General features: G+C 43.8%; 1 protein-coding gene across 3 annotated transcripts in view; it reads right to left on the bottom strand.

Annotated features, from left to right (window-relative positions):
- LOC133403790 (VPS10 domain-containing receptor SorCS1) overlaps nucleotides 1-17,674 on the bottom strand; it is a 250,256-nt gene that overhangs the window by 109,397 nt on the left and 123,185 nt on the right. For all 3 annotated transcript variants that reach the window (XM_061679044.1, XM_061679045.1, XM_061679046.1), the window contains exon 2: nucleotides 12,921-12,988. In XM_061679044.1, coding sequence (XP_061535028.1) covers nucleotides 12,921-12,988 — 68 coding nt within the window. The remainder of the gene's footprint in view (nucleotides 1-12,920; nucleotides 12,989-17,674) is intronic.

Here is a 17,674-nt window from a genome sequence, read left to right as displayed (position 1 = left end):
ACTGGTGCTTATTAAAGTATAAAGCTAATTGATTTTAATAATCTAGTGCAGGGGTCCCCAACCACCGTGGCTGTGCAGAGACTAAACCAAAAATATGTAATTGAGTTAATAAAGAGGCAATGTAAGTCAGCTATTACAGCCAATTTTTATTGGCAGATGATATTTGCTGATCGAGCAGACTTTTGTTTCACTGTTTTTTTACAGTGCTTACCGACAACAGCAACGGGTGACTCTGCTTCAAACATGGTGATGGCCAGAATTTAAAGACGTCTTTGGAGTTTTTTGAAATAAAAAATATTACCACAAAATGGGACAGGCTCATTGAAGAGAAACAAGCACAGGACTCCCACTAACTAAAACAACGACATTCATTGTAATGGCTTGATGGTGAGTCAAATATTTAATCTTTTTTTCATTATTAATTATAATTTATTTCCAACCAGTTCAGGGTGTACCCCGCCTCCTGCCCGATGACAGCTGGGATAGGCTCCAGCACGCCCGCGACCCGAGTGAGGAGAAGCGGCTCAGAAAATGGATGCATTATTTATTTCTATATCTGTCCGTAAAAATGCTGTATGTCTATGTGAAACTGGCCTGTGGCGCAATAAAACGTTGGGGACCACTGATCCAGAGCTTGGTAATGTCAGGATTCAGGTTGCGAGTTGGACCCAGATGCAGAGACGAGAGAAAGGGCAGTTCGTGAACAAATGTTTATTGTTGGACCGCTTGGTCGGAAGCAAACAAAAATGGACTCCGAGAGCTAGATCCAGGGTTCTAAGAAGGTGCAGTCTGGTAGGAATACATCCCGGATTTCTAGTAGGAATCCGGGATGTCAGTGGGCAGCAGGAGGCGAGCGCAGGTTTGCAGAGAGCATAGGCAGATGGCTGACTGGGGACAAAGAGCAAGCATGGGTTAGAGATTTAAGGTCTTCAGGAAGCAAAGGCGCATAGTGTGGCTAAGTTACGAACTCGGCATAGAGGGTTGATAAAAAAAAAACCTGCAAGGCACTCATGACACACCCACACACACACAGGGGCTGGACTCAGGATGCTGAAACAGCAGCCCTGACAGTATCCCCGCCCCTTCCACGGGCGCCACCCGGTGGACGAGCCAAGCAACCGGGGTGGGCACGATGGAAGTCTTGGACCAACGACTTGCTCAAGATCAGCCGTGAAGGGACCTGACTTTGCTCCTCGGGACCATAGCCCTTCAAGTCGACCTTGTACTGGAGGCCACAACCCCGGCGACGCACATCCAGGAGCCTGTTCACAGCCCAGGCGGGATGTTCCCCGATCACCGGGGAGGGGGAGGAGGATGTAGCACAGGGGGGACAGAGGACTGGAAGAAGCCGGCTTTATCTGGGAAACATGGAAGGTGGGGTGAACACGGAGAGTGGCAAGGAGCTTAAGACACACTGCCCATGGCTTTACCACAGCCACAATCTCATAGGGGACAACGAAGGTGATGGCTGGCATGTACCTGAGACTTGGCAGAGGACCGGAGAAAGGTAGCACGGGTTTGTTTCGAGACCTTGGCGCACCGGCGTATGTGGGCCTGCACCGAAGGAACTGCAAGCTCATCCTCCTGTGACGGGAACAGCGGTGGTTGGTAGCCTAAGGAGCGTTGAAAAGGGGACATGGCCAAGGAGGTGCTAGGCAGTGAATTGTGGGCATACTCAACCCAGGCAAGGTGGGTGCTCCACGAGGTGGGATGCGACTGGGACATGCAACAGAGCGCCGTCTCCAGCTGTTGGTTGGTGCGCTTACATTGCCCGTTGGTCTGAGGATGGTAACCAGAGGATAGACTAACACCAATACCAAGTGCTGTGCAAAATACTCTCCAAACCTGCAAGGTGAATTGGGGGCCCCTGTCAGAGACTATGTCAGAAGGGACGCCATTCTGGCAGAAAATGTGCTGGACCAACAGGTCGGCGGTTTCTTTGTCAGATGGGAGCTTGGGAAGTGCTAGGAAGTGTGCTGCTTTAGAAAACCTGTCCATCACAGTGAGAATGACGGTTTTTCCATTTGACGGGGGAAGGCCACAAAGAAAGTCCAGGGCGATGTGCGACCAAGGGCATCTAGGAATGGGAAGCGGATGAAGTAGACCAGATCTTGGTTTAGAGGATGTCTTATTTTGAGCACATACCGTGCATGCAGAGACAAAGGACCGGGTGTAGTCTTCCATTGTGGGCCACCAGAAGCATTGATGGAGTAAGGCCAACGTTCAGCGGATGGCGCCTTCCAAGATGGCGCCTACCAGTGTGGCCGCCTCGGTAACGCGCTCTCTTTTGCACAATGGTCATTGCACCGGACGATTGCAATATTAGTCGTTCGAACTGCTCTAAGTGCTAGAGGACTCTGCATCTTTTTGCACAATTGTTTTTTGTCAATGTCTTTATGTCCCCAAAGTGTTCTGTAAATTGACTGTTTGTTGTACTAGAGCGGCTCCAACTACCGGAGACAAATTCCTTGTGTGTTTTGGACATACTTGGCAAATAAAGATGATTCTGATTCTGATTCTGATCCCAGTGTGACAGGTAAGTCGTGATGACTGGTTCCACTGGAGCACCTGGGAGCGGACCAAATCAGGGACAAACAGGGAGTTCCGGGGACCCCCACCAGGATCAGATTGTTCTTCCTGGGCCTCCTTTTCCAGCGTTTCTATTTCTAATGTTATTGAGCCCATAAAGCAACGGAGAGACAAGATGGGATCCGGATCATTCTTGACACTCTCCGAGGCGAACTGGCAGGACAGGGCATACGGCTTGGTGTTCTGGGCCCTGGGCGGTAGGACAAGGTAAAGGTGAACCGGTCATAAAATAATGCCCCCCTGGCTTGACGGGAACTCAGCCTCTTAGCAGAGTCGATGTATTCCAAATTCTTGTAGTTGTTCGACACAATGAATGGGTGTTCGGCGCCTTCCAGGAAATCCGCCATTCCTCCAAAGCCATTCCTCCAAAGCCATCTTCTCCGCCAAGAGTTCCCTGTCTCCAATCTCATATTTTTTTCCGCCTGAGACTCAAGGGCAATTACGACCTACTAGAGGTCAATTTCCAGTGCCTACATACCCCTTCCAACGCATTCACATGGATTATATAGAATTAAATCAAAGTGAAGGAAAGAAATACTGTTTGGTTATCATAGATGCATTTTCTAAATGGATCGAATTATTCCCAACAAAATCACCTGATGCTCTGACGGTGGCAAAAGCACTATGTAAAGACATCATTCCAAGATATGGCATACCTGAAACCATTCACAGCGATAATGGGACTCATTTTGTAAATCAAATAATCAAAAAAATAGGAACCATGTTCCACATTAATTTGAAAAACCATTGTGCTTACCACCCTCAGAGTGCAGGTCTCGTGGAAAGAATGAATGGGACAATAAAAAATAGATTGAAAAAATGTATGGAAGAGACAGGAAGGTCATGGACACAGTGTCTGGACCTCGTTAAAATGTACATCAACATTACAAGTACCACAGGTTTAACACCTTACGAAACATTGTTTGGAAGACCTTATAGACTTCCGTTGTTTAAACAAAAATGGGAACTTGATGACGAAACAAACTTAGCTGATTACATGAGAAAGTTGTTAGAGAAACAAAATGATTTAAAAGTATCTGCTGAAAGTAAACATGTTTCCCAGCAGGAAACCAAGTTGGTTGGACCGGGAGACTGGGTCCTAATTCGAAGCATCAAAAAGAAGCACTGGCATTCACCGAAGTGGGAAGGACCGTATCAAGTATTATTGACAACTCCAACAGCCCTAAAAATAGCAGAAAGAAATACGTGGGTTCATTTAACACACTGTAAAAGGGTCATTTCAGCTGAGTACTCAAATAGGGAAGGTGAGCAAAAGTCTGATAACGGAGCGGGAGCAGATGTGTAGATTCTGAAAACGCTTGCTGGTCAGTGAAGAAAAAAGACACCAACCCGTTTAGTGAGAACTCAGCAGAATGGCACACCCACGTTGGTTACGAGATTCGATAAGCTGTTACGCAGCAACTTTGGTTACTATAGTGTTGGTTTTGTTTATGTGGTACGTGGGAAGTCCCACACTAAACGATACAACGCATTTTTTAGATAGGAAATCACCTACCAACTGGACCAATATGACCAACCCAATAATAAAAAATTTGGAAGCATTAACTCGTACCAAAAGGAGTACAGTTGATGATCAGAACTGTGGGCATGACCTCCAAATGCGGCAAAACAGTTTAATATTTTGTGCCCCCCGAAATCAAGATACTTTAATCATAATTCCATATGCGGCTCTCACCAATGAAGCTCAAGAGAATGGGCAGAATTGGGGAGATAAATATGACTGGTATGCATCTATAGGCTTTGGATGGGAATACCTCATTGGTGAAACAGGTTATGATTGGTCCAATTGGTCATTAAAAGCAGCAAAAGAACATAGAAAGAAGTTTAACTTAAGCAAAACGACCCATAATTTAATATTGACATACAAGTCGAGTCACCCAATGTGTTTGATGGTGAGTTTGTGGGCATATACTGCGGGAAAAGATCCCCACTTCCAAGTAGCATTGTGTTATGGGAACCGCGTTAAACCAGAAATGCCATTAAAAACTTCAAAGAAAGGTGGACACATGTTAATGGTTAACAAAATAACTACTGATGATTGGTTCCTTGTAGTCACAGGAGTTTCAGGACAAAATAACAATTGGTTACTATTGGTGGAACAAGCAGCAAATGTAGCAAAAAAAGATTGTGTGGTTTGCATGGGTCCAAGGCCTTTGTTGCGAATAGTTCCGGCACAATTATCACAAAATTGTATTATTCCATTAATGAACGCTACTGTACCAACTAAGGGATGTAAATCATGGGATCGTATATATCCCGTAACAGAAGCAGATAAAAATAAACCGATGTTTTCTACTCTAGTAGCACCAAATAATTTCACTTGTATAAACATGATTAGTAAAGGCAAAAAATTAGGACCACTGAATGACACACAGTGTAAAGTAACCTTAAAAGTCGGACCAAATTTTATGCCAGTGTCACGGAGCGACATCTGGTGGTGGTGCGGAGATGATAGACTGTTTGATAGATTACCTAAAGATATATCTGGATTGTGTGCTATTGTCACTTTGATATTGCATGTGTCAGTATACCCTATCCCTGTTCAAGATTTAATGAAAAGGGCACCAATGTTTTTGTCTGATCTAGAACATAGACAAAAAAGAGATTTGTCCTGGCAGGGGCAAAATAATCCGACGTACATCGACGCCATAGGTGTTCCTCGTGGGGTTCCAAATCAATACAAATTGGCTGACCAAGTTGCAGGAGGATTTGAGTCTTTCATATGCTGGTGGTGTACGATTAATAAAAATGTTGATAGGATAAACTACATCCACTTCAATGTACAGAGATTAGGAAATTGGACTCAGAGTGGGTTGGAAGCTGTACATGAGCAGCTCAAGGCTACCTCTTTAATGACGTTCCAGAATCGCATAGCTGTCGACATGCTCCTCGCAAGAGAGGGAGGTGTTTGTGGTATGTTTGGAGAACAATGTTGTACATACATTCCAAACAATACTGCTGCGGATGGCAGCTTGACCAGAGCCATCGATGGTCTACGGACCCTCAATCACAAGATGAAGAGCCACTCTGGGGTGGACACTTCTTTGTGGGACAGCTGGATGGACGTTTTTGGTAAATATAAAACCCTAATTTCACCAATATTGATATCAATTGCTGTTTTTGCAGCCATTCTGACATTTTGTGGATGTTGTTGTATCCCATGCATTCGAGCTTTAATCAGTAGATTAATCACCACAGCCATAACCCCCATGGAGAACCGTATGGAGCTAATGTATCCATTACTGTTTGATAATAAAGATAATGATGATGATGATGATTATGCTTTAACTGATTTGTTTCCTGATCCAGATGATTACGATGTTTAAACTATAACATTCATGTATGACAAATCTACTCTGGGTGTAAATGTATTTGTTTCATAAAAATGATTCTACAGTTAAAAATCAAAATGAAGTGACTGTAAGATGATATGAGAATTTGTGCAAATACATGATAAACAGGAGGGAAATGTTAGATATATCTTAGTAGTTATCATTTATTTGCTTAGCTTGCATTAGTATTTTGCATTAGTAGCCTGCATTAGAATTATGGACAATATTTAGATAGAAAGATGTCTCGCCTTCAAGAAGATGACTCAGCAACATTTGATGGAAGGGCGCCTTGACCAAGGACGTGATCGGATGTGGTCGGGGACGGGACAGGTGTCGTCTGGTCCTATGTTTTGTGTTGTGTCTTAATGCTTAGAATATTATGTCTTGTAGAACTCTCCTATTTTCAAATAAATGTAGGAGCGACGGGGGAGATTGTTTAGAGCGTGTTGAGAGGCTGTAACCTGAACAATCTCCCATGCGCCCTCCTCATGAGTAAAATGACCAACGTCTTCATTCCTTTTGTGTTTATTCATTATAATGTTTGGTGAGATAAATCCAACAGACAACCTGCGAGAAACTAAGGTACAAGGGTCGACCTTACTATCGTCCAGGGATCGCTGAGATAGCACCCCCGCCTCCGATGCATCGACCTCCACAATGAACTGCCTATGTGGATTCGGATGGACGAGGATAGGAGCCGAGGAAAAAAGTTTCTTTAGCTCACAGAAGGCCAGGTCAGCCTTATGAGACCAATGGAAAGATGTTAAGGTTGATGTGAGGGCAGTGAGGGGTGCTGCAACCTGACTGTAGTTCCGAATGAGCCGTCGATAAAAGTTGGCAAAGCCAAGGAACCATTGCACCTCCTTTCGTGTGGATGGCGTTGGCCACTTGGTGACTGCGGCTACCTCGGTTGGGTTAATCTGAAGCTGCTCCTCAGCAATGATGTAGCCCAGAAAGGTGGTCTTTGACACATGGAACTCACATTTTTCTGCTTCGACGAAGAGCTTGTTCTCAAGGAGTCTCTGAAGTACTTGGTGAACATGTCGTTTGTGATCTGCGAAAATCAGGATGTCATCCAGATACACAAAAACACGTTTTCCGATCATGTCCCGCAGGACGTCATTGAATATGCGGACAAGGTGGTAGGCTTGGCGAAGATCCAACTTGAAGAAAATTGTTGCCCCATGAAGGGGGGGAAAGGCAAAGGGTCAATCAAGGGCAAAGGGTATTTGTTCTTGATGGTGATGTCGTTAAGGCCACAATAGTCCACACATGGACGGAGGGTCTTGTCTTTTTTGGCCACAAAAAAGAAGCCTGCCCCCACAGGTGAAGAGGAGGGCCGGATGATACCTGCGATCAACAAGTCGGTGATATCGGAATCCCCATCGATATCGTCTCTGACCAAAGACCTCAGTTCTCCTCCCTTGTTTGTAAGGAATTCTGTAAAGCGGTGGGCGCAGCAGCCAGCTTGTGTTTGGGATATCATCCACAGACCAACGGCCAGACGGAGCGGGCGAATCAGTCCCTGGAATCGGCCCTCCGCTGTGTTGCCACACGTAACCCCTCCTCCTGGAGCTCATTCCTCCCGTGGATTGAATATGTCCACAACTCCCTCACCAGCTCCACGACCGGTATGTCCCCGTTCAAGTAAAAAAAAAAGTCCAAGCCGTGTGGAAAGATGTCCGGGTGGCCTTAACCCGGTCAGCAGAAAGAAAGAAATGGCTCACGGAACTTCATCGCTCTCCTACGCCTGAGTACAAGGTGGGTCAGTCCGTTTGGCTTTCTTCCCATGACCTCCCACTCCAGACGGAATCCCGCAAACTCACTCCACGCTTCATTGGTCCTTTCCCTAAAGAATTATCAATCCCACGTCTGTCCAACTGAAACTTCCGTAGTCTCTAAAAAATCATCCTAGATTCCATGTGTCACTACTCAAGCCTGTCTCCACCTGCGCTCTTATCCCAGAAACTCTAACCAGAGTATTGAAGCTTCTCCTGCGGTACCACGGCTCCCTAGTTACCAAGTAAACTATGTAATTCCTCATCATCTTTCTGACCTCCGTGTTTCTCCTTGTCCTCAGTTTTCCCTCCGTGTTCCTCGCCAAGTGGATTTCTGCCACTACGCCGCCAAGCCAGCCGCCTGCCCTCGTCACCGCCTGCCACATTTTCTCTGCCTCAACAACCCGCCAGGACATCTCAAGGACATCTCCATTCCCCTTTTTCAATAAACTTTTCATCACAACCTCTCAGCCTCCGCCTGCTCTTGGGTCCAGTCTTAATCCACTTGTGACACCCATATTTTGGTCGAAAATGACACGTCAGCCTGTGACGTCGGCAGCAGACGATAAGGATATTTCATGATGTTTTTTGCGGTGTAATTGTTGTCTATATTGAAAGTCTGGATATTTTTGTTGACAATAATGAGTGAAAATAGTAAGGACAGATGCATTCGAGTAGGCTTGTTTTGTTAAAATTGATCGCTGTAATGCATTTTTGCAGAAGGAAGACATAGTGCATGAGGTACTTTAAGTGCAAGCACATTAATTCCCCCCGAAACACAGGGGTTTTATCAGCTCAGTGTTATATTAACTGCATCGCTTGCCTTTGTAAAAGAGTTTGGAAAGATGTGACACCGGCGTGTGTTTTTAAAGCCTTGTTGTATCGTGGTGGGATCATGCCACCGCAGCAGACTGTGATTGGCAGAGGTGGCTGGCGTTGTGTTCGTACCATTTTAATCAATGACACTGTAATAAATTAGCGAATAAAAAAAAATTACATATTAAAGCAGGCAATTGAAGTGATTGAACATAATTTTGGGTTGCTGTTGTGTTTATGCGAGTGTGCAACGGTGTATGACAGCATTTTAAGGTATAATATTAACTTGATCAAAGTGCTGTTTGGAAACTGAAGCAAGATTGTGTTGTTTTTTGTTTTTTTCATGAAAAGCTGTCATTTTATAGGTGGGGGGATTTCACCCACCTGCTACAACATATACAATATGAGAAATTACTGCCACTTCATAGTATAGTATATTCCTTTGTCCAGACCAACGAATTTTGTCTCGACCTCCATTACCACCAAGATATGGCAGCCTATCGATTTTGGCAATCCAAAAGGGCCATTCCTTGGGCAATTAGTTATTTACCGATTGCTCCAAAAAGTATTGATATTATTGGAAATGACTTCCAGTTTCATTTTCTTGAGGAAAAAATACAAAAAGAGAACTTGTTCGTGAAATATAGGCCATTGGGATGCAATACTGTAGGTCCTATAAGAGATTTGAATTTTGAATTTGATTGTATATTTTGGTCTGTATAAGTACAGTCTTTACGATGAATTCAGCGTTCAGCTATTACAGCTGTTGGGCTTTTTCAGAAGCACAGTCCACTTGTAACTACTGAAGTTTTTAAAAGCCTGAGATTCAACCAGTCCTCGTAATTGACAATGGATGTTTATAAGCAATATGTAAATATCTTTAAAATGCATCAAAGATGTCATAGTCCTTGGGTGACTTCAAAAGTAGCAGTCATTAGCATAAACATTCATATCAAACTTGAATCCAGAATAAATAAATTAATGTATATAATGTAAATAAATGTATTCAAGGGATCTGTCTGTTTTACTCTAGAGTTCCTCCAAACACAAAAGAGACATTTTGATACTATGCTTGCAAATTTAGTACACCTTTGTGTTTATTAATGCCTGGTTTCCATGATGAGGATTCTATTTCCTCAGGGTGCGCTATCCTGGATGACTCCATAATCATTCATCAAAAGCAAAATCATCAACACACTGTTCAATGGAAGAGTGACCAGGTTATTGATCTGCTCCTCAGAGGCTTCTGGAAAAGAGCCATTTGATTCAAAGACTAGTGACTTATTTACGGTGTCACTGTAACTTTCACAGTTAACCAATAAAACGGGCCAAAGACGTCAGATTCCAAGATGAAGAACGGTGCAATAAATGATAAATGATAGGGACAATGATCCTGATTAAAAGTTATCTGCCTTGCTCGTGACCTTTTATTTACTGTTCACAGATGTGTGGGGTTGAACTGTGACTCAGCTATAATCTTGTGAAATGGAAGTCAATGAAATTCATATCAAGTAATGTGATTGGGATCTCAATATCAGACAATATCCATCCATCCATCCATTTTCTTGACCGCTTATCCTCACTCGGGTCGTGGGCTGCTGGAGCCTATCCCAGCTATCTTCGGGCGGGAGGTACACCCTGAACCGATTGCCAGCCAATCGCAGGACACATAGAAACAGACAACCTGTTGCACTCACATTCACACCTACGGGCTATTTAGAGTCTTCAATCAACCTACTACATATGTTTTGGGGATGTGGGAGTAATCCGGAGTGCCCGGAGAAAACCCACCCAGGCACGGGGAGAAGATGCAAACTCCACACAGGCGGGGCCGGGATCTGAAACCCAGAACTGTGAGGCAGATGTGCTAACCAGTCGAACACCGTGCCGGCCTGAAGAAAATATAATAATTCAAATTAAATATTTCATGCAACGGGCAATTTAGAGTTTTCACTTAACCTACCATGCATGTGTTTGGGATGTGGGAGGAAACCGATGTACCCAGAAAAAAAACAAATAGGTACAGGGAGAACATGCAAAATCCACACAGGCGTGGTGGGATTTGAACCTGGGTCATCAGAACTACGAGGTAGACGTGCTAACCAGTCAACCACCATGCGGCCAATTATTATTAGTTATTATTTATTATTATTATATGGGACCGCATTCATTTTATTTTTTTATTTATAGATATATGTAGGCTATATACAGGTTTATGTGTTTTTCTTGTGGTTGCTTTGTTTTGTCTATTGTAGTTAATCCTTTTCTCTTTATTAGAATCCATGCATGGTAACACGTCCAACATGCTTACTGCATGTTAAACAGCATCATTCAGACATGCCGATCACTGGAGCGAGGCAAAAAAAAAAAGAAAAAAAGTTCAACAACTTATCCCCGCTGCCAATAGAGCTAAAAGCAGACAGTGCTAAAGAAATTACCCGTTATTCACATTTAAATTTCAACAGCGATGTGTTCATATGCAGTCATAGAGGATTCAAGTATTTCTTAAAAGCACTCGAGCGCCTCGGTGGTTCCTTCCGTTTACAGGCGCAAACGGGCAGTTGTTGAACAGGAGTTGTCCACTGCACTCGCTGAGGCACGAACAACAGATGGATGCACTTCCCGTGCTAATGACAGCTATCTCACAGTGACTGCACACTTTATAAACACGGAGTGGGCAATAATAAATCCTGTCCCATTAACACGCCATGTGTATGAACAGCACACTAGCACCCATCTTGCTTAGGGCAGTAGCAGAGTTTAAAATGGAAAAGCCCAGGACCATTGCAGTGACCACAGATAATGCAAGAAACATTGAATATGCTGTCAGAAGTTGGTCAACAAATTGGATGCTTTGCCCATATCTTAAATTTAGTATCACAGAAAGCAATGGCACTCAATCATGTAGACTTGTTGGGTAAATTTGAAGAGCTGATTTTATCTGTACCAAACTGTGACCCCAAAACCAAGGAACATTCCGAGGCATGACTTCTGTGAACTGTTACAGCCCAAATAAATAGTGACTTGGGGAAGGTTTTTTAAAAATGTTTATCAACTTTATTTGCCTTTATTTGTATTCATCCATGCATCCATCAATCAATCAATCCATCCATCCATCGGGTTAGGTCATAGGGGCAGCAAACGAAGCAGAGAAGCAAAGACTTCCCCCTCCCCAGCGCTCCCAGGTGGGATCACGAGATGATCCCAGGCTAGCTGAGAGACAGTCTATCCAGTGTGTCGTGGGTGAAAACCTCACCAGGTAGGTGTCCAGAAGGCATCCTAAACTGATGCCACCTCATATGGCTCCTCTTGATGCAGAGCTCCATTCTGAGCCCCCCCCGGATGTCCGAGCTTTTCACCCATTTCTCTAAGGGAGAGGCCGGACACCATGCAGAGGAAAGTAATTTCGGCCGGTTGGGCCCGCAATCTTGTTCAAAAGAAGGAGTCTTTTTGAAGACGTGAATCCAGATTTGACGGGAAGCTGCTAATTAGGTTAAGGTCCAGTAGGCGTCTTCTAGTGGCTCTCCTAAACAGCAGGGTTGCTTGGAAGAATGCAGTTTATCAGGTTGTGGGGGAGGTTGTGGCAACTGGGTCAGTCACTACACAGACTATGCAAACATTTTACACCAAGTGCAACAAGGAAAAATACTTGGCTCTCCAACTAACACCATTATGACCAACAATAAAAAACTGAAGTGTACGAGACCAAAGAGTTCATCAAAAACATGACAGGAGTTGTAGTTCTAAAAGCTGTATTTAATAATTTAAAACAGAGTAACATTATGCACGGTGTGAATATTAACACTATGCTTGAACATAGAAAAATAATCTGTATTTAAATGATACGATTGAAATGTATTGCACACAAAAGTGTATTTAAAATTGCACTTAGATAAATATTTGAAAACAGTTCTAAAATATTAATTGCAAATTAATTGAACTTAAGTTACATGCAACTGATTTAATTTGACATATGTGCGGCAATAAAACCTTTAACCACTGTGACATTACGCATTTTGAACATTTAATTCAGTGATTCTTTGATGTACCACTCAACGGAACCCGTGTATCACTGGTGGTACCTTTACCACTCTATGAGGACCACTGATCTAGGTGAACATGATGACTTTCAGCAATGCGAGTTAAAGTTTACATATGTATTACCATTTACAAATATCTTATTTTAGTGAACTAAACCTGCTGCAGTTTTTATCATCTACAATCTAATGGTATTTTGCCAACTAAAACTAGACTAAAACAAAAACAATTTGATATAGTTTTAGTCAAAAGACTGACTAAAAATATATCAAAATTTGCTGTCCAGATAAAAAATGACTGGCTCTTCCTTGAAATATCATTAACAAATGTAGTATCATAAACTTACCTCCATAGTGAGCTCTCAGTAACACTGTTGAGGTTGAAGTCAAATAATTTGGTCAGCATCAAAATCACCTGCAAAACAGGATACATTGCCATCAATAAACATAACTTATGTCAATTTTACGAAAACTGGGGCATACGAAGACCGGAGTTGCAGTGTATTAAATTGTCTGTTATAGTGTAGTATATACTATAAAATTACTCTGTTGGTACAAAAGTAGACACAAAAAAATCTGTACATATTTCATTTTCACTGTGTGGAAAAAACAGTATTAAAATTATTAATCATACATCACAGGGAAGACATGCAGTATTAATACACACCGCAGCAAAAGATTGCATCGAGTCATTGCTCTGTTATAAGATTTAATCTCGGCACTATAAAAAAACAAAAAAAGAATGATGAGTTTGTGAAGCTGTCGACATGGCCCAAAATATGGTCATCGGCAGAATGGACTCTGGCTTAGAGAGGGGCTGAAAATGTTGATTGCCAGAGGCAGAAATCAGTCTTAGTAGTGTTCTAAGATTATAAGCTTTATTTTCATTCAACTTCATATGTTCCTACTTCATAATGACCAAGAACTCCTAAAAGACACAATCACATACAATTAAAGATGAAACAGGACTTCTAAATGTTAAAAGTGTAAATGACTGATCAGACAAAGCAAGTGTTCGCTTGATGATACAGTAGTTCAGTTGTTGAACTAATAAGTCACTTGGTATATTGATGTTATTTTAATAACTATACACTCATATAGATATTTAAAGATGTAATTAATAATTGAACAATGTCAGTTTTGTGCGCAATCATTGAGGCAGTAAAGGTCCCCAAAATTGACCATACTGTATTGTCCAAAAGAGAGGTTAGATTTATTAGATCATATAATCACAGCCTTTCAGCACCAATTTAACATATGTTGCATAGACTGTTAGTCATGTAATGCATATTAATGAATTTCACTGTTTTCCTGACTGATGTACAAAGCCTATCAGTGTTTTCTGCCAGCAACACGCGTTTAAATTATATTATAAATTATTATTACTTATTATTATCTTATCTTTAAGTACCCACGTTCTCTCTTTGAGATCTATTTTTTACTAAATACAGTAGCATCATACATTTTATGACAATGTGAGTCATCATGCGGCACGGTGGACGACTGGTTAGAGCGTCAGCCTCACAGTTCTGAGGACCTGGGTTCAATCCCCGACTGTGTGGAGTTTGCATGTTCTCCCCGTGCCTGCGTGGGTTTTCTCTGGGCACTCCGGTTTCCTCCCACATCCCAAAAACATGCATAAATTGGAGACTCTAAATTCCCCGTAGGTGTGACTGTGAGTGCGAATGGTTGTTTGTTTGTATGTGCCCTGCGATTGTCTGGCAACCAGTTCAGGGTGTACCCTCCCTCCTGCCCGATGACGGCTGGGATAGGCTCCAGCACGGCCGCGACCCTAGTGAGGAGAAGCGGCTCAGAAAATGGATGGATGTGATTCATCATTTTGTTTTTAGTTTGTTCTTGGTCACAAATCCACTCCAACGTAAACAGTCATTATGTTAACACCTCGGATGAATATTAGATGAGTCAATCGCGATTAGCATGCTACATTAATGCGCCAAGGATAAAAGACTGTCACATGGGAATGTAGGTGTAAACATTTAGTTTCCATATCCAAAAAAAGTAATCAATTAAATCCAAGATATTAATTAATAACATCAGGGGAAATACCCCATTGTTCATGATTGCCCTTTCCAGGAGCTCCATGTTTTTGAAGCAGCTGAGGCACTGCATGACTTGAGTGACTTTGTGAAACACTTCCACCAGCATGGGATTGCTGCTAGTACAATCATTACAGATGCACCTCGGGTAGAATTACATTGCTTGGTGGGGGCCTGTGTGTTATTGCTTATTAAGCATGATATAACATCTGCAGTCTCCAAAACACTCAAAAACGTGCAGTGCATTTGGCCAGCTTCGAGCTATTAAAATGTACAGAAAAAGACTAACCACTGGGGTAACAGCATTAGTAATGGGTGTGTATTAAGAGTGATTTAGGAAGAGCATGTTGTCAGAGTGGGGAGAATTGGCCTAGGGAATGAATAACCTTAAATGTCTAGACTAGACAAGATGTAAATGACTGACCAAGTGCTCTCAGCTGCCCAGCTGGAGGCTAAATTGAGACTTGCACCACACAGCTTTTCACTTCCTCTGGATTCCTTCACTTTCTTGTCCATATTCCTCTTTTTGTGTTATACTGATGTAAGCTGACATACAGTGGAACATTTCAGTCAAATGCCCGAGAGAATTTGACCCGGATGGTCTGAAACAAATGTCTAATGCATGCAGTTGAACAGTTGCACAAACCTCCAGAGTTCAAATCGAAGTCATGCATGATGCATGTTGTTATTGTAATCACAAAACCTCAGTTCAGTGAGCTATAAAGGATTAATTCGAGGGATCTGGTGTTGACAACATTTTCATTATACAACATACAAAGGGATCCATTCAACGGTGACCGACTGGTTAGCACATTTGCCTCACAGTTCTGAGGACCTGGATTCAAATCTGGCCTCGCCTGTGTCGACCTTGCATGTTCTCCCGATGCCTGCATGGGTTTTCTGCAGGAACTCTGGTTTCCTCCCGGATCACAAAAAACATGCATGGTAGGTTAATTGCGGACTCTAAATTGTGTGAGTGTAAGTGTGAATGGTTGCCAGCCAATTGCAGGGCACATACAAACAAACAACCATTCACACTTACATTCACACCTACGGGCAATTTAGTTTAGTTTTCAATTAACGTGCATGTTTTTGGGATGTGGGAGGAAACCGGAGTGCCCGGAGAAAACCCACGCAGGCACGGGGAGAACATGCAAACTCCAAACAGGCGGGGACGAGGATTGAACCCAGGTCCTCAGAACTGTGAGGCAGACGCTCTAACAAGTCTTTCACCGTGCCGCCCCTCCTTAACATCCCAAAAACATGCATGCTAGGTTAAAAAAAAAGAACTCTAAATTGCCCGTAGGTGTGAATGTGAGTACAAATGGTTGTTTGTTTGTATGTGCCCTGCGATTGGCTGGCAACTAGTTCAGGGTGTACACCGCCTCCTGCCCGATGATAGCTGGGATAGGCTCCGGCACACCGTGACCCTAGTGAGGAGAAGCGGCTCAGAAAATGGATGGATGGATGGATGGTTAAGGTGGCGAAGAGCAACCTCTGTAAACAGGAGTGGGTCCAGCTCCCATGGGTGCCCTACGGACACATGCCCAATGGGCTTTCCCAGTGCCTTATTGCCACCATACATGATGCTGGAGATGCCACGTTAACGGTGTATTCACTACAAAAGAGCAGGACCTACGGAGACTTCTCTTGCCCATGTCCAATTAGCAGTTTAATGGATGGTTGGCCAAGGAGACAGCAGTTCAAGTTGCCCAACAAATCCTCACGGACCTCTGACCACAAGAGCGGGTTGACTGACATGCTATAGAGGGACCACTGCGGCAGCGTTTTGTTCATCCTACGGATGCCGATGATGCCAGGGACATGCTGTTCAATCAGCAATGAAGAGGAGATGAGAGTTTTGGTGCCTAGGGTGCAGATCCTCAGCTTCATGCACGGGAAGGGTACAGCACCCAAGATTCTGTGGCTCAAGAAGAATTGGCCCTGCAAACCTTCATCCAGGATCTCCAATCAGATCGGCTCAGGGAGCACATTCGCCTGCATACCCCAAATACCCTAGGGAGAGCACTGAGTGAACCCGAGCGCGTCAAACACATTGTGACTAAAATGAATGACACCTTCAACCGGAGACACCAAGGGCACCAAACGAAGTTGGACAAGAGCAGTGACGATGACGAGGGTATGGCCTGCCAAGCCACCAGCGCATCCCAGCAATGACAAAAAAGCAGGGAATGGAAGACCAGCCGGTGGTCTATGGAGCATTGTCATCTCTGCGGGAACCGAGTCACATTGCTCACTACTTTCCAGCACCACTACCGAGAAGTCCAACCCCCCGCACCAAATCAGAGCTGCGCCTGGGTTGTGTAGGTCAGGCACATCGACTGCACCTTGACTTCTACATCGATGGTAAACTATGCAAAGCCCTGGTGGACACTGGGTTCACTCTTTGCTCCAAGCCGCAAAGATGGAAACACCTCAAGAGACACATTACCACTGTTAATGGGGGACGAGCCAAGATGTGAGGTGAAAAAGCCCTGCAATGAGAGTTGTCCATATGTTTCGATTGGAGGGAATCCAAGAACCCTGCATCATTTGTTTCGAGCTGCTAATGAAGTGGAACACGCTGGTGGAGCACTGGTGGCTGGAGCCACGTTGCATCTCAGAGCCAAAGTCATTGTACTGCACCTGGCTGGAAAGGATGGACATTAGCGTTAACCCTCAATGATTCCGCTGACAACGTAAGGGCGCATCACATCGAAGACCCTTTCCAGAGAACGATCGCCGCAGGTGGCGGCAATCCGCATGCTGCGGCCACCATTCCGGAAGGAATTTCAACATGGTCATGTTGCGGCACGGGAAAAGGTGGCACTTTTTGTGGTGGCTCGTCCAGAAACACTTGTGCAACGGGAACCAGATGGTCTCCCATGGAGCGGGCGGGTGTCCGATGAACCCTACGGAAGAGGAGACCCCGCCACTTTCGTGTGGGTGTGGGTCCACAGCGTTGAAAGGAGGGAGCGATTGTTACATCTGTTGAGCCACATAGGTGGGACTTTGCAATGGTCACCAAAGCCGGTGGAGCAGGC

This window comes from Phycodurus eques, chromosome 6 (genome assembly GCF_024500275.1).
Source record: "Phycodurus eques isolate BA_2022a chromosome 6, UOR_Pequ_1.1, whole genome shotgun sequence".
Classification (NCBI taxonomy): Eukaryota; Metazoa; Chordata; class Actinopteri; order Syngnathiformes; family Syngnathidae; genus Phycodurus; species Phycodurus eques.
The sequence above is the reverse complement of the archived record's forward strand: the minus strand, read 5'-3'. Positions and strand labels throughout refer to the sequence as shown.